This window comes from Dromiciops gliroides, chromosome 5 (genome assembly GCF_019393635.1).
Source record: "Dromiciops gliroides isolate mDroGli1 chromosome 5, mDroGli1.pri, whole genome shotgun sequence".
Taxonomy (NCBI): domain Eukaryota; kingdom Metazoa; phylum Chordata; class Mammalia; order Microbiotheria; family Microbiotheriidae; genus Dromiciops; species Dromiciops gliroides.
Window position 1 is genome coordinate 72,725,481 of NC_057865.1, and position 25,394 is coordinate 72,750,874.

Below are 25,394 nucleotides of genomic sequence, written 5' to 3' on the forward strand. Positions count from 1 at the left end.
CCCTTAATTGTAGTTGTGAAAAGCATCTCCTTTCATTGTCTAGTATTTCGTTGTCATATAGGCCTTTGTGTTCAGGGAATGTATCCATTTGATTCTTGCTCTGTTGTATGATGTAAGTTGCTGGTATAAGTTTAACTAATGCTAAGTTGCTCTCCTATTTTCCCAGTGGGTCTTGTCAAATAGGAAGTCTTAATCTCATTAATTTATAATCTTAGGTTTGTTGTTTTCTATTTCTTTGGTTCTTCCTTATCTCATTTGTTCCACTGATGAACTTTTATGTGTTTTTAACCAGAGTTTTGGTTACTGTTGGTTGTTTTCTCTCTTACAAATTTTATTCTTGGTTGTGGGTTTAAGTTGTAACTGGATTATTACAGGGAGATCCCAAAGCATTATAGATTCTTTGAGATTCTGAGTCATTTCCAGGTTTGGGTATATCTAGGAAGAAATAGTTAAGTTTGATCCCCAAAAGTTTTCATTCATATCTAGGCTCTCCTAGATTAATCTGCTTACCTTTTCAGACTTTAAAGATTTGTGAGTGATGCTGTTACTTACTTTTAGCTATTAATATGTGTTAGGGAGTTGGCACGTTCTGATGCTTCATCAGAGATGCTAGAATAATGGAAGCTTTTTTTGCTAAAGCATTTTTTAAAACTTTATGGCATGATAGGGGTATGTTTCTCTAGATGATATTTGGCCCTTCATTTTTATCTTGTAAATATGCTTTTTTTGCCCTGTGAGTTTTAGGACAACGTTGATCAGAAAGTTATGGCTACTCCCAATACAGAGACATTCAGAGATATGGATTGTATTAGAAGTATGGATTATTTCTTAATTTCAGCAATATACTTAAATTATACTAGCTTATCTTGATAGGAACCCATGAATAATTGTGTCAGAACTCCCTTCTCATGACAGAATATCTTAAATGACTTTGGAAGGACAGTATGACTATATGTGTGCTTGCATATACACATATGTGCTTTTCTAAGAAACTGTAGTACTATTGGTACTATACTATATGGTAGAAAATTAAGTTTTCATTAAAGTAGACTGTCTTAAAGTACTTTATTAAATTATAAGTCTATACACCCAAGTACATACACCTACATAGATGACTGGTACTTTGATTAATAGGGTGTTTTTTGTTCATATCAGGTTTTGGCATTATTAGGCTTAGTGGCATCATGCCTGTTGTTATTACATTGAATTTACCATTGTGATTGATATTAATAACGACTCACATTTTCTGTGGTTGTCAGATTGTAAGCTCTTTAGGGCAAGGGAGTATGTAGCTTTTGTCTTTGAATTCCCATTACCTAGCTCAGTGCTTTAAGTATAGTAGGTGCTTATTAATGACTTAATTGAATTAATTAGTGAATTCAAGTTAATAATATTTTACTTATATTATCATTTAATTGTCAAAATGGTGCCCCATCAAGAGTTTCCTATAATTTATATGTTTCAATGTTCATAGGGATTGAGCGTTAGTGTTGTTTTAGAAATGGAAATTTAAAATTTTCTCAGGTTTCCTTCAGATTTGTTATTGTATTTAATGTTATTAGAGCTTAAAAGGGAAACAATACCTACTCTTCTTTTTTAAAATAGATAATCGGGGGCAACTAGGTGGCACAGTGGATTGTCCCCAGAGGCCATTGGGGTGGATGTTATAGAGGTGAATTTGATCTCAAGGTCCAGAAAACTTGCTGACAATTCAAGCTACCCAGAAGTAAAATGGTTACCTCAAGTAGAGACATTTAAGTGGAAGTTGGTTGACTATTTGCTAAGGATGTGTAGAAGGAATTTCTGTTTAAGTACAGGCAGAACTAAATGACTTGTAAGATTTCTCCAAACAATAAGAACCTTTGAATCTTTGACTCGGAATTCTCCACCTTCTACATAGAACCTTCCTGGATGAGTCCAAATCTGCAGTGATTTGGCTTTTTCTCAGATTTGTTCTGTTTAACCTCTGTGTTATTGATATGGCACATAATTATATATATATATGTATATATATGTACTGCTCTCCTGTGTTTTAAGTATTTCATGTGTTTATATATTTTCTCTAGCTAGATTATCCATTCCCTGAGGGCTTGGACTGTGTGTACGTATTTGCATCTGCCACAATGCATAATGTAGTGTTAGGTATATAATAGTTTTCAGTAAATATTTAGTGGTTTAATGAATTAATTAGAAGGCCTTTTATTTTATGATGGATTTTTAGAAACTCTTGTATTCCAGGTAGCAACAATTGCAGAGACAGATGAGTCTGCAGAAGCAGAGGGTGTAATTGATTCTCACAAGCGTAGAGAAATCCTTTCAAGAAGGCCTTCTTATCGGTGAGTCTGTGACAGTTTCCATTGTTATGTAATTGTTGTATGATGTTGTATAGTTAGCCACCAAAAACTTCATTTTAAGCTTTTGTCTTTTATTTTAATTTCATGTTTTAGAGAAGTTAAAGTGATCATTTATACTCTGCAAATTGTGTTTTAGAAAAATACTGAATGAACTTTCATCTGATGTACCTGGTGTTCCCAAGATTGAAGAAGAAAAATCTGAGGAAGAAGGAACGCCACCCAACATCGCTACCATGGCAGTGCCAACTAGCATATATCAGACTAGCACGGGGCAATACAGTATGTATGCTAAGATAAAATATGATATAATTTTATTTTTAAGTCCTGTGTAGTTATATTACAGAAGTATATACTATGCTGAATTAAAGTAAGTTTGCTTTTCAGCATTGATTATTTTAGTTTTTAATACATCAGTTATTCCCACATGTATGTATTATAGAATAAAAAATTGGATGTTAAATAAAGTAAGATTTGTATTGAAAGCCATTTTCACTTTGAAAAAAGTCAGCTTTTATTAATAATCAAAATAAAGTAATTAAAAAGAAAAGAATTGGGTAATAGTGTATACCACAAGGCTCTTACCCTTTTCAGATATATTTACATTCATTTGTGCTGAGAATTTTTGCTTTGTTATTGTTTCTGGTTATTTTACTGTAATATATATTAAGGTTGAAAACAAATTAATAGAGCTAAAGCCTGTACTTTTCTGTTGTTAACTTAATATGAAAAATACCTATTATTTATTAACACAAAAAGATTATTTTTGTATTTTTAAAAATAATAATGTAACCAGTGGTACTGCTACTTCCATGCCTCTCTTTGTTCATCTATATTGTAGTTCTGCCAAAATGAGGATGGAAACAATATTTAGCTTCTAAAATCACAATAATAGGGTAGATAATTTAACTGAAATAATTAAACTGATATTTTTATGTACATTATTCTTACACATGTTAATGTATTGTAAATTTTTATGTTCCTTGCTGTAATTAAGGGACTAGTTGTTCCCCCTCAATAAAGAGCAAGTTTGCTATGTAAATTCCTTTGTGATAGAGGATCTGTGTTGCAGGTACTGGAATATATTTGATATTTAGATATTCTGTTGGTCAAATCTGGGATTAAATTTTGAATGTCCTATCTCCAAAACCCTTCCAAGATTGAACACCTAGGATGGAAAATATTATTATATTCACAGACTTTAATCTGGGCAAGTAGGAAATCACTTTTGAACACTAGAAAGGCTGTCAGTTTAATGTGCTTTTGGTTATTTTTCCACATGTGCTGATAGTTTTATACTAAATCATCTACACAATATGCTTTGCCCCTTTGGTGGCAAGTGTTGTGTATTTATAATACAACTAGCATTGAATGAGAATTGGAAGAACTGCTTTTCAGTGTGGCTCTGCCACTAGCTGGCTCTGTGACTTTGGTCAAGTCACTTAATCTAAGGGAGATTAATACCCTATGGGGACCATCTATAGATTTCATTGCTAAAATCAGATGTTTTTAAAAGGAAAAAAGTACAGAAGTATACACAGAAAAGGAAGATTGTTTATAGATTGCACTCAGTTTTTACACAAGCTAGATTTAGGGAAAAAGTGGCATTTATGTTAGCATAACAATGCTTGCTATTCTACTTTACAGAATTATTTATCATAAGGTTAAAAAGATAATTTGTGTGAAAGTGCTCTGGGGAAACAGGGAAGGAAACATATTAATGAAAGTATTGCTATTAACATAGGACATTTTTTAAAATGTAGGGATAGCATCGACAACGTCTCATCCATGTTTATCAGACTTTTGCTTCTGACCAAACAAGTACACTTTCATTCTTCAGGGCAGTTTTGGATCCAGCTCTTTGTGCAACCAGTAGTCAAGCATTAAACTGGATTGGAGGTAGTGTAAAGGGTAATAGCATATCTTCCACTTGAGAGAATTGCAAAGGTAGATAAGGGCTTCTTTGCTTGGTTCTGTAGATGAACATTTCTTGGTTTTAAGAAAGATCGACGATATTATACTTTCTGTATTTGAGCCATCTAGTAGTGGGCTAGAATTGAAAAAACTAGTTTCTATTTTGTCTTTAATTTAATATTATTAATCATTTAAAACAACAAATCCTGGTTGTTATGTAAATTCAGCCTCTTGATAGTACTTGACCTTTGTTAATTCAGCAGTATGATTACGGAGATATGCTGCTTCTCCCTAAATTCATATCCCTGGTCACTCCTCCTAAGAACCTTCTAAACTCATTTTACCTTTACTTATAGGACAGATATACAAATATGTGTTTTTATATTAATGGTAATGCTTACTTTAAAGCCTAATTTTCTAGGCAGTGACACTTCTGTTTTCAAGTCTGTGCATGCATGGTTAAATAGTGTAAATTGCCAGTGGTAGCAAAGGTTAAATAGAGGAACTTGACTCCATTGTGACAGCCAGTTTCTCTTTAGAAGGGGACTTCTCAGAATCTTTTGTTGCAAAAACATGTAGTTTTGTTTGTTTCTTTCATTTTTATCTCTAGTTTCATTTCTTCTAGTCTTCCTATTATGCTTATTTCTTTTTATAAATTAACAACAGAACTTAATCTGTCATTGGTATTTGAAGGGTTGATGAATTATAAAAAGCAAAAAGTATTCATATAAAAGTTGGAGAAGTAAAAGTTTTTATAAATACATACAGTCATCCCAAATAGATGATGGCAATCAGAATATACTGGAGTGTGCACCTAAATATAAGTAGAGCTCCTCTGAATAGAACCTGAGAGTTAGTTGTTTGCTGTAGGTTTGCTGTATTTTTATAAAAATATCTTAGCTTTTATAAAAAATAAGAAATGAATATTGAGTTAGAATAGTTCCCAGTGCTAGAGGGGAAAAAATAAAAGTGGGAAGAGATGCAGTAATGCCATATGCATATGATCTGAATTCAATAAATAATATTTCATTGTATTTCATTGTAGTCTTAATGATGGTTTTGTTGCATGACAGTTGCCATTTTTGGACAAGTGGAGCTATTTTACCTCAGGAGAAATCATTTGAAGGAATTATACAAATTTTCTCTGTTTTAGTCCTAGAAATATAAATATATGTTAATTTTTGAAGGAAATAATACACATATTCTATGAAGAAATCTTCCTTTAAAATTTTTACTATGTAAATTAGGGAAAATGTCTCCCAAAAATGCAGTAATGGAAGCATTGTTAATTTAATGTTGAAACATTTATAATGATGCTTTTTGTATAAAAGTTTCCTATAAAGACTATGAATTTGCCTATCAAATATAAGATCTTTTTACTTGATAGTACACAGACTTATTATGTCCCTAACCCCAGATTCTAAAATATCAGTTATTTCCTACTCCAAACATTTTTCTGTTCATTTTTCTTGCCTTCAAATCTGCTTACTCCTATTGCATTGAAAATTTTTACTAATATTTTATTATCTTGCCCTTTGTGAACTTATTTCAAAAGTAAGTGATCAGTCTATAAAAAAAGACTCGCAGGGGCAGCTAGGTGGCGCAGTGGATAAAGCACCAGCCCTGGATTCAGGAGTACCTGAGTTCAAATGTGGCCTTGGACACTTGACACTTACTAGCTGTGTGACCCTGGGCAAGTCACTTAACCCTCATTGCTCCCCCCAAACCCCAAAACCAACAAACAAACAAAAAAAGACTTGCAAACCGATGAGGGGGATTGATAGTCTTAAGAATCAGAGTTGTTGGGACAGTCATAGGTCTCTGCTGAGCCTTTTCTTTATAGAAGGAATTTGGCTTACACTAATGGGGTCCAAGTTTCGATTCAACTGAGATAATAGATGCAAAGAGCTTTTAAACTTTAAATACTATATAAAATGCCAACTATTATTAAATGTGCGCAGCTAAATTTACTACAGTTTTAAACTTTTGTGTTTTGTGCCTTTGACTTTGGAATCACACACTGAGTATATTTTCAGAGATGTAGACCAGAAGAACAATGTACATTGTTTAAAAATACCTATTTTTTCAGGAATAATCTGATATATTCTACAAATCTTGTTTTGTGTGACCCTTCTACTAAATCTACTCTTTATTTCCACATGGTAGCTATGTTGTGAAACAGTAAAACTTCACTGACCTGAATTCACTTCCAACTCTGCCATTGAGTTTTGTGACCTTGGGCAAATCATAGGTAAAATGCATTAGTAATGACTTCCTTAAATTATCTTGAATTTACCCACATTTATGTAAATGTCACCTATGTGGCACTCGCTTTCCATTTTTCTTTAGCCACTCTTTGGCTGTTGCATTTTTTAAGGCACATGTGTTCCATAGCTCTTCTTTTGTTTCAAGTTTTTCTGTGGAAATTTAAAGCTGAGAATTTGTTGTGAGAATCTTTTATTCTTTTTCAGTCTAACATTTTATCAGTGAAGATAAATTTTGTCTTTTACCTGTTTTATCATAACCTGTATAATTAGGGTGACTTTAAGAATAGATTATACATATCTGCATTGACTGAAACAACAAGCATTATAACCTTACTATGTACTGTGATAAAGGCTCTGGGTTTATAAAAAGATTCAAGTAAGCTCCTGGAAGACAAGAACTCTAGCTTATAGTGTAGTAGATGGATAAAACAAATATACAACTAGAAAAAAACAAGTACATTAAAGACTTAAAACAAAATTTAGACAGGTTGCAATTGGTGGGAATTGGAGACTTCACTTTGCTGATTAGAAGGTGGTTAAGAATTGACTTTTTAGGGGGCAGCTAGATGGCGCAGTGGATAGAGCACTGGCCCTGGAGTCAGGAGTACCTGAGTTCAAATCCGGCCTCAGACACTTAACACTTACTAGCTGTGTGACCCTGGGCAAGTCACTTAACCCCAATTGCCTCACTAAAAAAAAAAAAAAAGAAGAAGAATTGACTTTTTAAAGATGGACAAGAATTAAACAGTTGAACTAAGAGGAAAGGAGAACATTCCAGATATTGAACATGGACAAAGAATGTTGGTTTGGGAAGGGCTTGACCAGTGTAGAAAGCAGAGAATAATATTATTTGACTGTAGCATAGAATACAATCAAAAGGGCTAACATGAGATATAGTGGGAAATGTAAGGGTGAGCCAAGTTTATGGAATGCCTTGAAGGTTAAATGAATTCATTTGAAATTTCTTCAGGCAGTAGGAAGCCACTGGAGATTTTTGATCAGAGATGGACATGACTGAAGCTAAGTTTCAGGAAGATTAGACTGTATGAAGGATAATTTGGAGGGGAGAGAGAAGAGAAACAGGAAGACCTATTAAGAGGCTATTGAAGTACTCTAAGTTGGTGGTACTTAGTATAAGAGATGAATGTGAGGTATATCTCTGTCAGAATTGCCTGGACTTGGTAATGATTGGATATGAGAAGTGAGAGGGGAAGAAGAATCAAAGGTAACACGGAATGGAATATAGAAGTGAATGATGATACCTGTGACAGAAATAGTGGCCAGCATGTAAATTAATAAGTCTTTGCATGATTGGGACCTTACATATATTTGACCAAGTCACTTCAAGTCTTAGGCAAACCAATAATCTTCCCAGATTGACTCCTTTTTGGTTTTATATTACAGTTCTGTCCTATAACATACTGTGTGAATTGTAGTCAGCTAACTTACATTCTGTATGCCTTAGTTTACTCATTTGTGAAATCAGTTGGTCAAGATCAAGGGTTCTTACCTTTTTTAGTATCACAGATCCTGTTTTTATTTTAAATTCATAATTAGAGGAAATACAAAATTTCTTGTTACTGGTTAGTGAAAATAAAGATTTTCTTTCTCTCTCTCTCTCTCTCTCTCTCTCTCTCTCTCTCTCTCTCTATATATATATATATATATGTATGTATTTCAATCCAAATCCATCCCCTCCCCCCCTTGAAATCTATCTATGGATCTTTTTGATAGGGTATAGAAGAGGTTTGTGGACTTCTAGATTTAGTCTTTCAAAACTTCTTTTTTGGGGGGCAAAATTCTGTATCCAAGGCTGTCAAAAAGAGGCAGCATGGGATTGTGGAAAGAGTATTATTGCATTTGGAATTAAGGACACTTGGCTTCTAATCTTGCCTTTGCCAAATTTACCAAATGCAAGTTATTTACTTCCAGGCCTCATTTTCTTCAACTATAAAATTGAGGTGTTATATATAACACAGTGATGATTTTTCTAGTACCTTCTAGTTTTTAAAGGTTTTTATTATCTCTAGCTTTATTAGACGGTATTGTGGTGAAGGAAGAAATAGCAGTTAGTAAGGATACTCAGGAAAAACCTAAATTTGTTTTTTTTTTAATTTGTTTTTTATTTTTTAGTGAGGCAATTGGGGTTAAGTGACTTGCCCAAGGTCACACAGCTAGTAAGTGTTAAGTGTCTAAGGCTGGATTTGAACTCAGGTACTCCTGACTCCAGGGCCAGTGCTCTATCCACTGCGCCACCTAGCTGCCCCAAAACCTAAATTTGTTTATCACCTGCTGTGGGATTTTATTTTACTTTATTGGATGTTATATAACCTCTGGAAGTTTTAGTTTTCTCATTTTAAAAAGCTTAAAACTTTTGTGATCTATGACATATGACAGTACCTTGGAGAAGAATGCTCTGTGGCATTGGCAAACACAGATTTTACAATGGCATAATTTCACATGCTTTAGAAATTTCAGTTAGATGTGTTAATATAGTAAAATGTTTTGATAGTGCATTTTAAACCAACCACTCATCTCTTTCATGCCTAATAATTATTAAATGGGACAAAATAGTTTGGAGATAAAATAATATGAATATATTTTTAATTCAGAGGTCCTAAAATAAGAAAAATCATGTATAACGACTGTTAATTTTTACTGTGGAGAGGAGCCATTATTAAAATAATGCATTATGCTTTTGGTTAAACTGCTGTTGCAGAAGTCATATTGTTATGCCTTTATCACAGATATCCTAGGAAAACACTGACAAAGCCTTTTTTCTAACGTGAAGTGGAAAACACATTAATTTTTATTTACCCATAGTCACTAGTGGCTCTTAATCAAAGTAGAATACTTGACTTATGCAAGTGATCCACCAAGACAATAGAAGTGTGTTGATAATACTCATGGTACATGAATTTGTTATTAACCTTTCTCTGCTCCTGTTAATGGACATTGCTTGCCATACTGTCCTGGAATGATGTGTCTTATACATTTTCTCATGATATTAAAAAATCAACACATCCTCATTTCCTACTTTGTCTTAGACATTTTCAAAATATGGGTGTTTTTTATAGTGAAAGCTAAAATTTCAAACTTTAAAAGGTTTCACAGGACTTTCCAGGAATAAAATGAATAGAATCTTTGGCTTATTACTTAATGGAGTATCATTGTAAACTTATATTATCAAAGGATTTACAGTAGAGTATCTTGGGCCATGGGTTCCTTTGAGGAGGACATTTTATATTGAATTTGGGGAAGAATATTAAAATTGTTCAAGCATTGCCTTTATCGTTTTCCCCCTTTCACTAGTTTAATAATTATTCAGCATATCAATTGTATAATGTTGAATTTTCTTGATTTTTCTGAATTGCATGCTAATGGCAGCTTATTTCCTAGTCATATTTGTTACTGATTGTTAAGTACCACTTTGTGGTATTGTAGGATTCAACCTTTTAGTTCTCTTTCTTTCTCTGAAATTGGGAGAGTCAATCTCTGCTTCATAGTATATCATGTTGAAAGTTGTTGAAAGGTTTCGTACTTGTATGATCTTGGGTAGTTGCCATGCAGTGGGGGCTGTCTTAGCAAAAGAAGTGAGAATTAATGGGAAGAGAGATCATTGAACTATCCCAGGTTGGATGTTTGGAAAATTTGTTTGGAATATTAAAAGTTCAATTATAAACCTTTATAGAGAGAATAGTTTCTTATGCCAGATTAAAAAAAAATCTAAACAGAGCTAACAAATAAAATACTATTTAGTCATCCTTAATGTCTGCTTATAATAGAGGGATTGGATAGAGAAAAATTCTTAAGAAAGTAAGAGATTCTTGGTATAATTTTCTTCTTGGAGATAGTGTACCAGGGAAGTACCGGTTTGAAAATAATTGGGAATAAATGAGATCACTGAAAAAAGGAGGAAAGATATATATATATATATATATATATATATATATGAGATCACTGAAAAAAGGAGGAAAGATATATATATATATATATATATATATATATATATATATATATATATATATATATATATATATATATATTATTTTCAAGCTTGTAGGTAAGAATTGCTTAGAGAACAGCAGGTTAATTGGAAGTTTGTTATAATCTAGGAGTTTGGAGGAAGGCACATGAAATCATAACCGCCTTAGTGATAATGTCAGGAAAATGCTAAACGCTCAAAACGATAAAAGTATACATTTATTCTTACTTACTTTGTGCTTTTGAGATTTTGGAATAAAGTTGATTTTTAAAAATATTCTGTATTAAGTGATTGACCCTTGATGTGCTAGAACCATCAAATTTGGAATATTTTAATATTAGGATATTACTTGTCATTTCCTATATTTTTATCCTTCTATAATTTTTTTCCTACTAGTTGTGAGTAGTGAAGAGCCCATATGTTGCTTACTATTGATTTCATATTTTCTATATCTTTGGCAGGTATAACATTTTTTATCATGTGTACATAAAATGCTAATTCCAAAAATTATGATTTTGAAAATAAAATTGAGCCACTTACACTTTTCAAATCTTTACATTACCCCAGTTTCTAAAAAAAATGAATCTGTTCATTGTTAAATTTGAATGCATTTCACTTAAGCGGTAATGTCATATAGAAAGAATTTGAATTATAGAAGAGTATATGTAGTCTTCGCATTGGTAAACCTTGATCATCCAGAACTTATTGACGTTGCATTTTGAGGAGAAGGAGAAATCACAAAACAAACTCTTGTCAAGAATTTAGAGGGAAAACAAACTTCTAGTTATATTCTGGGGTCAATTTAGTTCAACCTCCTACTCCTTCCATTCTGTAGTGTTTTTACATTGAGAAGCAATGTTCAAAATGATAATCCTGAAGCACTGCAAGGCCCTGAATCATCAAAGAATATCCAGTGTAGTCTACTTACAAAGGTAGGAAAAGTGAACTAATGTGCTTTAGAACAATTTTCAAGAGGATTGAAACAAAACGGCTTTAATTTGAAAATTCAGTGAACAAAAAAGTATGAACACATTTTCCAAGTATTCTAGTTAATCAGACTTTTATAATGCTCCAATTCAACATTGAACTCCCCTCTCTTAGGATGTATATTTAATTCAACTTCCATGTTAAATATATTCAGTGACATTTTGTTAATCATTTTATAAGAATTTAGCTCCTCTCATCTTGTTACCTAAATTAGGCCCATTGGTATCCTAAAATTTAGGAAACTTTTCTCAAACTCTTACTTGTCATTCTGTAAGTACCAGAACTTTTGGTTGAAAAATTTATCTCCATGTTTTTTTTGGAATCCTGGCCCTCCCCGCCCCCCCCCCCCCCAGGATATGAATCTCTAAATAAAGATCACTTACTTAGTTTCTACTAAGAATAGAGGTTTAACATTGACCATTGATGAATGTATTGTTTTAAGAATCCTTGTTACATTATTGTACTTGTATTGAATTCCATATATTTCTTGTTATATTATTTTTCTAGCATTTAATTTTGGTCTTCGCTTTAAAGTCTACTTAGCAATTTTAGGCTTTTAATTAAAGGACCTCCCTTTCCTCCCAAAAGATGTTTTATTACACTTAAGGCCATACCCTGGTCTTAAAACATGGCTTTTAATCCTAAAGCTCCCCCAGCAGAAAAAAAATGTCAAAAATGTATTTTAATTTGGTGATTGAAGAAGGCTTATAATATTTTATCTTTGTGTGTGTGTGTGGGGGGGGCAATTGGGGTTAAGTGACTTGCCCAGGGTCACACAGCTAGTGTCAAGGGTATGAGGTCAAATTTGAACTCAGGTCCTCCTGAATCCAGGGCCGGTGCTCTATCCACTGTGCCACCTAGCTGCCCCTTAATATTTTATCTTTTTTACATGAGAATATTACCAAAAATGTGACTATGAACCCTAGTGATTTTAAGAATTTGATATTCTGTCCAAAATATTATTAATTCTCCTGTCATAAGCAAAGGAGAAATAAAGTCTTTGAAATATTTGAAGATTTATGAAAGAGCTATATGTCCTATAGTGCTTTTAAAAATTATATATGAGAATTAAATTTGTATTTTCCTTTCATGAAGACTCGAACAGAATGAAGCACAAATTCTACTCAGAAAAAGAAACATTCAGATAAAAAATTTGCCAGTTTCCTAGTAGAAGATACACTTAATAGAAAAAAAAATTGGTTTTCTACAATTAAAAGTGCCTCAGTGAAATTAGAAGATTCTAAAGCGATAAGGAAGCCCCCAGTGGTCATTTTTTGGGGGGGGCAATGAGGGTTAAGTGACTTGCCCAGGGTCACACAGCTAGTAAGTGTCAAGTGTCTGAGGCTGGATTTGAACTCAGATCCTCCTGAATCCAGGGCCAGTGCTTTATCCACTGCGTCACCTAGCTGTCCCCCCCCCCCAGTGGTCATTTTGAATCATTTTTAAAGTCTCCAGTCTTTACTCCAATGCATTCTAGACAAATAGGAGAAAACAATATGGAGCCAGCAAATTCAGTGCATCCCATGGAGGATATTGGTTGGTAGGCCTCTTTGAAGTCTCTTGTGAAAGAATGAGTAGTTAGCCAGCAAGATGGTAAATTAATCACTGGATCTAAAACCTTGTTAAGTCCAAACTTCCCCTCAGCGAACCTATTAAAAGAGGCATTATAAAATTAGTGCTTTAAGGGCTACTTAAGAGACATATCCTTTGACTAATGTGATGACCCTCACCCGTTGACCAAGAGAACGCCACAGTAAGGTAGAGAATTTGTGGTGATTTGAGAAATGGGAAGCCGCCTGAGAATAAAAATAGCCAAGTGTGTGTTTTCCATTACAGGATTATGAAATATGATTTTTCATATTTTCTAATATTTCTTTTCTTTTTTCTGTTAAGTTGCTATAGCCCAAGGTGGAACAATCCAGATTTCTAATCCAGGATCTGATGGTGTTCAGGGACTACAGACATTAACAATGACAAATTCAGGAGCTCCTCCTCCAGGTGCTACAATTGTACAGTATGCAGCACAATCAGCCGATGGCACACAGCAGTTCTTTGTACCAGGCAGCCAGGTTGTTGTCCAAGGTATATTTTATTCATACAATAAGTTTAGATAGTTTTAAATGATTCACACCATTTGGTGGTGGTGGTGTGGCTTTTCAAATGACAATAGTTTTTTATTGGCCACTTAACAAAGAAGAGAGCTGAGGAAGATATATCTTAGTATCTCAAAACAGCCATTCACATAAATCACTTAATTCCCACTAAGTAGTAAAATTTTGTGAACGTTTAGAAATTAAACCTAATGTAAAGTTATAAGATAGCATCCAGATTCTATTGAGTTACTCCATGAAATCAATATCCTTAGTTCCTGGGTCACAATATTAAATAATGGATTTCTAGAAGTTCCTGGTCTCTGAGGAATAAGAACTCTCTTGCATTTCTTTTAGAATAAATTTAAGCTAACCATAGTCAGATGGTTGAGGTGTACTTTTTCCCCCTACCCATCAAACTGCTGTCAAGTTGCCACCAGATAATTTCAAAACAAATCCAGATTTGACTTATACTTAATGTTATGGAATTCTGGAGTACCAGTTTTGTCCCTAGTGAGTTTGATACTCAAGAAGGCCAAGGCTAACCTTGAAGAAAGAAAGACCTGGGTTTAAGCCCTTTCTCTGCTACATATTAGCTTTGTGACAACAGGCACGTCAACCTCTTGGTGTCTCCAAGACTGTTAAGTTGCAGATGAATTGCAGATTTACATTTGTGGAGGGAATTTCCACATGGGGAGCTCCCTTAACCAATGAAATCACAGGACAGTCTTACACCTTCCCATCTCCCTCCTCCCTTCCCCACTTCCCCATGGCACTTATAAATAAAATTACTCCATAATTATACAATAATTCCATACTATCAGAATGACCAGACAGCTTGACACATTCAGTTATAAATTATTTTAATAGTTTTCCTCAGATGGTTATGTTCTTAAAGGCATTAAACATTAATTAGTCAGCTAAGAGGACTGTGCTTGTTGTTATTTCATGGGAAGTGATACAACTTTTAAAAATTCTGAGTTTCATTTCTCTTCTTGAATGGTCCATTTAGTCATTGTACATATATTTATGGCACCGCTTTTGAAGATCAGCAGCCCAAGCTCTTTAGTCTGTTATTTTTGCAGCCATAGGAAGCAACAGCTTAAAACAGCCCTATAGCATGAAAAGACTCACTTTTCTCTTTTGTATCCTTTGCCTGTCATATGGCTGATCTAGAACATACTCACAGTATTTGAAGAACTGTTACTGATGTTCAGTTGTGTGAAGAATACACCTAATACTTCATGGAGAATAAATCACTCGTCCTTTGTCAGAATTTTTTCCTAATGTCAAAGAAAATTTGTTTTATTTGACTCTTAGTGTAAATTTTATATAGGGTAACATTATGATTCCGAATGTGGTGAACAATAATTTCCTCCCTACCACAACTTTTCATTCTATGCCGTAGCTTTTTAAAAAGGCAATTTTTTTTCCTTTTTTTTTTCTGGACAAAGTACAAAACTGATCAGAGAAAAGGCTGTGACTGAGTATTTTAAATGTCGCAGTATTAAAATGTTGTAGTTTAACTAGTTTTATCCTCCTGCCAGCATTAGAGTCAAAGGACCTCTGGGTCCGTGGTCAGTTTTCCGCTCAGTCCTGCTATTTTGTCAGTAGATGACGATGGTGATATTGATGGTGATGATGATGATGGCTAAGATTTACATAGCGCTTAAAGGATTGCAATGCGCTTTATTTATATTCTCTCACTTGATCCTCACAACCCTGTTGTTGTCCCCATTTTACAGATAAGAAAACTGAGGCTGAAAGAGGTTAAGTGACTTGTCCAGGATCAAACAGCTAGTAAGTGTCCGAGGCAGGATTCGAATTCAGGTTTTCCTGAACACAAGGCCAACACACTATCCACTATGCTTGGTCCAGACTGGAACCAGGCTCCTGGGGAACCGGTTTTAAACTATCCCTTAGAAGAACGCAGTAATAGCATTATTTTTAGTAAAAAACCAAAATCCACAAAAAGGTAGTAAATTTTTAGTAGAGTATTGGGGTAGGCATTAGGAAACTTGAACTCTAGTGCTGACTCTGCGACTTATTTTCTGACCCTGAGGGAAAGTGTTTTTACCACTTTAAGCCTTGGTTTCCTCAGCTGTAAAATGAGAAGACTGCATGAGATGATTCCAAAGCCCCTAAAATTTGATGACTGAACGTATGATCCAGCCCTGTGTCATGGAGGCTTTAGAGTCTTCCCAGAGATTCAGGTCTCATGGGGTGGAAGCAGAGGCATAATGTGGTTATTCCCTGGAGGATGCAAAATGGACTTAACTTTGTTATATTCATTTAGTCTTTCAGATCTTCCTCCAAACCCCCAGGGAAACTTCAGATACCTGGTATTTCATTCAGAGCACTCAGCATTCATTAGGGGGCCCAGATGTCATTTCTGTCCTAACGCCAACTTGATCACTTTTAGAAACTCAGTTTACCTTTTACAATTTGTTTCCTCATTTAAAAAATGGTGAAAATGATGTTTTCCCCAAAGTGTTATATTTTCGTATTATTGTGATAGTATAATACGTAGCTTTGAGCTCTTAAGAAATAAAACTGGTATCTCCCCATTGTTGGGAGGACAAGAATGCTTATTTTGGTTTGGTTTTCCACAAGTGGAGATGAGTTGCACTAGACCCATCTATACCTGACTCTACCATCTCTCTTATATGCATTCACCAAATACAAATTTATTAAGCACCTACTATGTGCTAGGCACTGTTCTAGGAGCTAGAAATATGAGTACAAAAATGAAATAGTCCCCAGGCTCAAGGAGCTTGCAGTAACCTTTAGTAGCTTAAAACTACCCTAAGATTGTCCCTATATTAAGGGAAAACACAATGAACCACAAGATAAATAAATTCCAGAATACCAAGAAAGGTCAAAGTAATTGCACTTGAGAGCACAGTAACAGGGTAGAGGGTAGGGAGAAAGAGGAGGCCTGTGCCTTCAGGGGAGCAGAGAAGGTTATGAGGGAAAGGTCACAAAGGAGATACGTTCCATATTGGGAGGGGGCAGCATGTGCAGGGGCATGGAGTCAGGAGAGGGAGTGTGCATGTGACCGAGGGCTGCATATTGCTATTAATAACCTTGGAGAGGTAGGCTAGAGCCACATTATAAAGGGCTTTAAATGCCAAATGGAAGAGTGTATATTTTATCCTAGAAGCAATTGGAAGCCACTGGCACACCTTCAGCAGAGCAGTGACATGATGGCGACACCTGTGTTTTAAGAATATCAATTTGACAGCCACGTGGAGGATGGATTGGAGACCGGAGAGGTTGGAGGCAGGGAGACCAATTAGGAGGCTATTAAAATAGTCCAGGTGAGAGGTGTGAGGGTCTGGACTAGCTGAGTGGAGAGGAGAGTGGCATGTCTTGGCTGGCATTGTGGGAAATAATGGATAGTCATGGGGGGGAAAGCATTTATTTCTTTATTTTATTTTTTTGCAGGGCAGTGGGGATTAAGTGACTTGCCCAGGTTCACACAGCTAGTAAGTGTCAAATGTCTGAGGCCAGATTTGAACTCAGGTACTCCTGAATCCAGGGCCAGTGCTTTTTATCCACTGTGCCACCTAGCTGCCCTGGGGAAAAGCATTTATACAAATATACATTTACTATATAAAATTTAAAAAAAATTTCTTGTTCACACTTGTGTTCTCTTGGTGCAAGGAACTTTTGGTGAGCAAACTCCCTCTGTTAATGAAAATTATAAATTATCTGCAGTTTTCAGTCTTTTCAGAGTGTTGCCCTGGGGCACTGAGAGATGATATGACTTGCCCAGGGTTATACAGCTGCTGTACCTCGAGACAGCATGTGAATCCAGGCATTGACTTTTTGAGGCCAGCTCTCTATCCACTCTGCTAGGCTTCCTTTTAATCAGGGTATTATGGTTTTACTAATAGAGCAATCAGTCAGCAAGCTTTTATTAACTACTTCCTGTTTGTCTGGTTCTATTTGAGATACAAATACAAGAAAAAAAAATGAGACAAAGTAAATGAAGGAGGGATAGAACTTTGCAGGGCTTTAATAAAACCAAAAATTGTTATGGAGTGTTTTGATTTTAAACTAAAATTAGATAACTATAATTATCACTCTTATCTATGCTCAGAATCCCTCATATAATTTCAGGAGAGGCAAGAGGAAACATACCTACAAAATTCTGTAGTATGTGATATTTTCAAGATACATTCTGATGAGTCATTGTTGCATGTTTGAGAATCTTAGCTTTTCAAAGAACTATACTTGTAGAACGCAAGGTCAGAGACATACCACCAAACTGATATAAACCTTCTCAGTATGGATTTGGGAATGCACTGCCTTCCTGCCGGTCCTTTAGGGACCAACTTAGCTAAATTCTGAGGAGCCAGGCCAGCCACAGGGTGATGAATTTTGGGTCATAACAACTCTGAAGAACCAGCATCTGAATAAAAGGGGGTTATGTTCTGTGTCAGTAGAGGGTGTACCCACACCAAGGAAGACATGGATTTTTAGAGTATTAAAATTGGATGTAGAATATTCTGGCACAATAGTTGACTTAAAAACAACAAAACAATTAAAATATTTGCTGACTTTATTGGTAGAATATGCTATCATGCCAGCATAGAAAACTCTTGACTAATTGATCTCATGTCAACAAAAATTCCCTTTGCTGTATAGAAAATCACAATCTCTTGTTCTTTTTTTGATTAATTTTTCTTAAACTTTTCATTTCCCCAAACTTTAAATCTATAAATGAGAATTAGCCAGTACCCCAACTAAGAAAAACAAATGTATTTTAGTTTTCATAAAAGTTTGTATCAAAATCTTCAGCAAAGAAAAATATAGGAACAGCATTAAATTAATTTTAATTCTTAAAGCTAGCTTGGCTGACATTTTCTTTTGAGTTTATTTTCTGAGTTTTCTGAGCTGGTTTTATTAGTAGATTTTGGAAGAAAATAGGAGTCCGTCTGATTATCCGAGCTTTCATTAGACTTCTTTTGCAATGAGCTAGTCAGTGACAAAGTAAATTGATGACATTGATAGGCCAGTGATGTCATTGTGATGTCAATACTCCTATTTATCATCTTGTACATGCTGCTAGTTTGGAACATTTTTTGTTGAACTGTGTTAGAGGAACAAGAAAATTCTGTAAGCAGAAGCTAGCTGATCATGGCTGTAACTGGAGATGACACAGGTAGGAATTTTACATAGGAGTTTTCAGAACAAATTCTACATAGTGAGTTTAAGAAAAAATAAAATATTAGGAATGTCTAGGTACTGCTGTGGAATAGGAATTTTAGAATTGTAAGCAGAAAGAAATCTTATCCTTTTCTATCTTCTATAACCATAGTAACATTAAAATGTAATTGTACAATACAGTTCAGCATTTCGTTGTTTATTCACAGCAGTCTTTTTTTTTTTTTATAAATATTCAGTTAGATTTCTGCTCAGCAGGAATAAACTATCAGGTTACTTTATTGCAACCTGTTGTGAGTTTAGCCTAGCAGCCAGTGAAAAAAGCATGCACAGCTTGGGAAGTGAAAATAAGACTTAGAAATAATTATACTGAAGCATAAAAATATAGCTCAAAACAGAGGAAGAAAAGCTGTCGTTATTATGTTCCTATGCCTGTATGTTTCTTTCCTCCTCTGTTTTAAAATGGTTTGTTCCTCAGCTAATTGAGTTCAAAAGGCTGACGTCATTAAATTTCCTGGAATCATGTTTCAGTAGGGAAGTGGAAAAGTTAAACTCCAAACAAGATGCACATTGACGTCAGCTCCGAGTCATGCTCTGAGTTAGTCAGTTCCTTTCTGCTTTGTCAAATGCTTTGGATAGAGAGTGTTAAGTGATCCGCTTTCACCTACAAGGCTGCAGTTAAACTGAATAGACGAAAAAAAGCTTTACTTTGTTTCTTTTCTTTCAAGGTAAGTAGCTTTAAAAGCTGGAATGCTTTCATGAGCAAGAGTGCAGGAGATAATGTGGCGTGCTTATATGGTAAAGTTGAGAATCCTTTCAAGAAGAGAGCCTATGCACGTGCCTTATGAGGAGGGGACTATATATAGAATAAGTCTTTCCTAAACAGCCTTATAAGAACTTACTAATACTATGGTGCTCTCTAGTGCTCAGGGAGGGAAATACTTTGTGTTGGGTTTGGAATTTTTCCTTGTCTTTTATAGTACCACCTACTTTGAGAAGATATTTATTCCATTAGTTTTTTTAAAAAATATTTTGACATTAATCTCAAGAAATTAATTTACTAAGTTATTTAAACAAAAATTCACTTGTATAAAACCTTGGATAGTTAATATTGACTTTTGTAAACCCTAAAATGTGACTAGAATGAGTTAATTATAAAGGATGACTTATCACTGATTTAACACCTCACAATTCAGTTTAGTACCTTTCTAGAATAGTACCATGTATTATATTTTATTTTAGGATCTGCATTGCTTTAGATTTTTAAAAAATAAGCAACTATCTGAGTAGAACCTGAATAAAATTTATTTTCTAAATTATTTTACTCTTTATCCTCAATTTTTTTTATTGAACTAATTTAAAGTTGTAAATCTTAGGTTGAAGGAACTTTTTATTAGAAATTTAGTTTCCCTGATGTACTTGAAAACACCTGTTAGTAATGTATGTAATCATAAATCTCTAATGTAATGTAATTCACAGATTTTAAATGATTATTTGTTTGTTTCTCAAGTTAGTAATTGGTGTAGCTCTCACTGAATACATTTAACTTTTCATGTGGGTATTATATGGGCATGACAAAATCATAATGAAACACAAGAATAATAAAGTGTAAAAAATAGAGTAAGAAGAGTCAGATGTTAGTTGAAAATTTGCTTAAACATAGAATGAACAAAATTCCATTTTTGTGTTGCATAGCAGGTATTTTTTAAATTAAGTTTCATATAGTAAAACTAATTGATATACTAATGGTAGCATTTTATGTTTACCAGAAAGTAGTAATCTGGGCAATACTGTTATAAAGGAGGCATCCTATTTCCAAAGCCAGCTTTTCATGTGAAATTTATTATGCCTCTTATAACAAGATTCCCAGTTTTAAAACATCAGATCACCGAAAATTGCAAAGCATAATTGTATGTACATATTTGTGAACATATATGTATATGTACTTATGTCTGTATACACATGTTCTATTTAGTATCCTTGTCATAGTTCTGAGTGATTGACCTTCACCAAATAGAGCAGATCATTCTCTTCTCTGCCACATTAGATAGTTTGTGAGAGTTAAGTCCCTGGAGCACTTAGCAAATGACTTGCCCATGGCTACACCACTAGTTGTGTCCAGGACAAGATTTGAGCACTAGGCTTCAGGGCTCCAAGGCTCGCTGTCTTAACCACTGTGTCTCACTGTTTCTTCCCATGAAACATTTTCATTAAGAAAATGTTATTATAGTATTAGTAAAATCTACACATTTCATAGGTTATACAAAAAATGGAGTTTTTGAAAGATGCTGTTTTTCTATTGTTTTTTTAAATTTTATTCTCTTTTTTTTGTGGGGCAATGAGGGTTAAGTGACTTGCCCAGGGTCACACAGCTAGTAAGTGTCGTGTCTGAGGCCAAATTTGAACTCAGGTCCTCCTGAATCCAGGGCCAGTGCTTCATCCACTGCACCACCTTGCTGCTTCCTAGATGCTGTTATTATTTTTTTTTCTATTCAATAATTTATTAATTTAGCACTTGGTTATTTTTCATTCTTTGCCAATAGAATTTTTTTTAAATTTTACATATAAGGTATTTTATTTTTTCCATTACATGTAAAGATAGTTCTCAACTTTTGTTTATACAAGCTTTATAATTTCAGATTTTTCTCCCTCCCTCCCCTCCCTCCCCCTCCCCTAGACAGCAGGTAATCTGATATAGGTTATATCTATATATCTATATAGATATAGATATACACACACACACACACACACACACACATATATATATATATATACACACATAATAACATTAATCCTATTTCTGCATTAGTCCTGTTATAAGAGAAAAAATCAGAGCAATGATGAAAAACCTCAAAATAGAAAAAAAAAAAAACAAAAGAAATAGTATGGTTCATTCAGCATCTATACTCCACAGTTCTTTTTTTTTTTTTCTTGGATTTGGAGATCCTCTTCTGTACCATTGCATTGGTGAGAAGAATATAGTCCATCACAGTAGATCAACACTCAATGTTGATGATACTGTGTACAATGTTCTTCTGGTTCTGCTCATCTCACTCATCATCAGATGCTATTATTCTAAAGCAAGAAGTTCTTACTTTTTTGAGTCATGGGCCTCTTTTGCAGTCTGGTGAAGCCTTTAGCCTTCTTCTCTGAAAAATGATTTTGAATTCACAAGAATCATAAGATTACAAAAGATCAGTCATGTTGCAATACAGCTATGCATTTTTTTAAAAATTAAGGTAATTAATCTCTGCTTAGGACTCCCCGTTCTAAAGAGGGGAGACATGTTTTCTGTTAATGCTTTAGAATATTTTTGGAAGACAATACTGAGCTTATTCTGGCATATTAAAACCATTTCTTCGGCATTCTATATAACTTTGAACAGCAACACTAGTAATGGGCATTTTTTCATGTTTTATTTCAATGATTAAAAGTGCTGCCTTTTTAATTTTATAACTCCTTTTTATTTAAAAAGTACCTCATGAATGTAAAGCCAAACAGACAAGAAAATGATTTTTAATAGCTTCCTGTTAGTCTTTAAAATATTTTACAATATTTCTTTGGTAAAATGATAAACATTTAATTGAAATATTTTCAAGTTGGATTAATCAATTAATTAAGCATTGCCACTTTATAATGACTTTTGTCTTGTGCCAGATGTCATGGGAACTTGGTTAGAGGAGGATTCTGTAGGTGTTTACCATAGAGGCAATAAATATTCATTTGTAGTAACAATAAATTATCCATCTTAGAAATCTTTCAGAATGTACCTTTTACTACATTTCATATTTTTCCTTTGCTTCTTTGGTGCTTGCCTTGTGGATTATTGTGTGTTCTGTTTATTTTACTTACCAGTTGATCTTCTGTAATTCTTAACTTTCTTAGTCATTTTAAAAGTGATCTTAAGCTTTAAGAAAAAGATCCATATAACACTTGTAAATTTTCATTCTTTTGAGAAATAAGCTAACAGTATATTATGGATAAACTAGAATAATTTGACAATAATTTCCTTAAAAGAAAGAGTTCAGTCTTAATTATCCATTATTCTATATGTCACAAAGGTGAAATTTTTTGAGAGAAACATTATTATATTCTATTTTATATGCCATAATTTGGTACATTTTCTTTTAGAGTTTACGATAAGAAGTATTAGATTAAGGATCTAAGTTAAAAATTAAGAAATTTTCTTCTCTGTGAAATGATGGAAAGCACAATTTGGATTTATATGGGAATATATTATATATATCCCCCTTGCCAAGTAAGACTATGAGAAAAGCAGAATTGGGTGTTAGGTAACACTTGGTAATCAGAGATCTTCAGCTTCTAGAATTCATTTTGGAGAATCCATGATCTCAGGGAATGGTTTGAGATAATAAAGCTTTCAAAGAAAACTAGTTTCTATAAAATATGAAGTCTCTAGCCACTTTTACTTTCCATACAATTTGCTGATATTGTTAAGAAAATATATATATATTTTATTGTGTTTTTCCAAAGAGTCTTTTAAAAATTACTTTATAAAATAGCATTGTGAAGAAGCCAGAAATTCTGAATTCACTAGGTGTTTGCCAATTTTTTTTGGTTAGTTTTTGCCTACTTGGAAATGAATTGTTTAGAAAACATTTTTGTATATATGCTAAACACATTTTTCTTTTTCATATAGATGCTCAATCATATCTCATTAAACCTCTAACAAAAAAAATTTTCAAGCCTCAAATAATTAGATTTGGGGATCATTTTTTATTCCAGACTTTTGATTTCATCGGTGTATGGAACTTCTGGGATCTACAAGTAGGAATGGGCAAATTGTCTCATTTATAGTCTCAAAGAATTGCTCAGGGTTCTAAGAAATTATGTGACTTACCCTTAACTTCACAGCTTGCAAGTATCAGATAAAGAATTTTAATAGTCTTCTTGACTCCAATTCTTTCCCTCTATTCATTATACCCCTTTCCAATTGATCCTATGTTTATATAGTTATCTATTTAATTTATAAAATATTTGATAAGGGAAATTTATTATAATAAAATAATTTGAGCACCCTGTAGTAGTTAAAAATGACACATGTTGGTTCTTGTAAGGGCATGGGCATAGCTGTATTAATTTAGTTTATATATGTAAGCATCTTTTCGATGGTTAGTAGTGAAAGGTATGAGGATTTTCAGTAAAGGCACCGGAGTGTACCTGAAGATTGCTTCTTTGAACTGTGGTGTGTAATACAAAAGAAGTAATTCCAAATATTACAAAGTGAAGATGACGACAACCTTAGTTGTACACTTGCATGGTGTGATGGAAAGAAGACTAAATTTGGAGTCAGCAGACTCCAGTTTTAATTCCAGCTCTGTACTAACATGATAGGACACTGGGCAAATCGTTCATCCTTTATGGGCCTGAGTTCCTTCCTGCATAAAATGAAAGAATTGGAATTAATGACCAGTTTTTCAGGTACAACGTTCTACTTCTTTGATTTACTTAAAGCATTGATTATCTGGATCCCCTTAAAACAAAAATTTTCTCTCAGAATGTAAGCTCCATGAGAGTAAGGAATGTTTCAAACTGTATTCTTAGCACCTAGCTGAGTTCCTGGCACATAGTAGGTACGTGAATAAATGCATGTTGTCTAATTTTCTGCCTTTAATTCCTTCTACATAATTTCTAATCTTGATCATATTATTCTCCTGATGGGAGCTACCAGTCAGTGATTTTTGACAGACCATTTTATGTGAAACAATATACAAGGTTCTTTGGGAGTCATCTTTATGAAGAAGATAATCAGTATCCCTATAGAATTTATCATCTAAATGAGAAGGTTATATTACCTGGATTAGGGTCTAACAGCAATGGCACAGAGACGGAAGGGTATTGTGGTGATGCACATTGATAATGCTTTACAAAAAGTTCTTAATTTAAGGTGGCAACTGTCAGTAGAGTCTACCATCTAGAACCATCTATTGATTAGAGAGACCAATGCATATTGTAGTATAGATCATTTAACTATGCCATCTCTTACAATGAAAATAATTCATTCCAAATTTCATCTACGCTACAATATATGAAAACTTTTAGAATAAGACTTATTTGAAGTAAGTACTTAAAGTTTGACTCATGCGTCTTAGGAATTTGTGAAGAATCCAAAAAAGAAACCTATAAAGTATATTTAAAAGAAACCAGGTGTAGATAATTTTTTTTTCTATTTCTCTAGTACCTCACTCACTTCCTCTTAATATGTCTGGCACTGAGGGAGGCACATTAACTCTTTCAGTGCTTTCTTTAGGTTACAGTAAAACCTTAGTTAACTGAACAGCCGATGGTATGTGGATGTTCTACGTTGGTAAATTGGAAGGTTAACTGAAAAGCAGAAAATTTTTAACCTGTTTTGAAATGGTATCCAAAATGTATCAGCATACATTTTACCTTAATAAGTAGAATATAATGAATATATATTTTTTGATTATGTAAAGTTTTTCCCCCAGGGTAGTGTTCATCATGAAGTTTCATTATATAGTACTTTCCCCCAAAGCTGTTAATACTTCCTTAATTTATTCATTTACTCATTAAATATTTGTTGAGTTGCATGCTTTAGATATAGCTGATGAATTTATCGGTAACTTGAGTTCGATCCATAGAATTT

General features: G+C 33.9%; 1 protein-coding gene across 15 annotated transcripts in view; it reads left to right on the plus strand.

Moving 5' to 3' along the window:
• CREM (cAMP responsive element modulator) overlaps positions 1–25,394 on the plus strand; it is a 76,834-nt gene that overhangs the window by 42,212 nt on the left and 9,228 nt on the right. For 5 of the 15 annotated variants that reach the window (XM_043966527.1, XM_043966531.1, XM_043966525.1 and 2 more), the window contains 3 exons: positions 2,239–2,336; positions 2,491–2,633; positions 13,398–13,586. The exons of 2 other annotated variants lie outside the window; for them this stretch is intronic. In XM_043966527.1, coding sequence (XP_043822462.1) covers positions 2,239–2,336; positions 2,491–2,633; positions 13,398–13,586 — 430 coding nt within the window. Of the gene's footprint in view, positions 1–2,238; positions 2,337–2,490; positions 2,634–13,397; positions 13,587–16,895; positions 16,915–18,692; positions 18,765–19,319; positions 19,495–25,394 lie in introns of those variants that run through there. 8 more of the 15 variants (XM_043966528.1, XM_043966529.1, XM_043966532.1 and 5 more) reach the window with 5 other exon arrangements.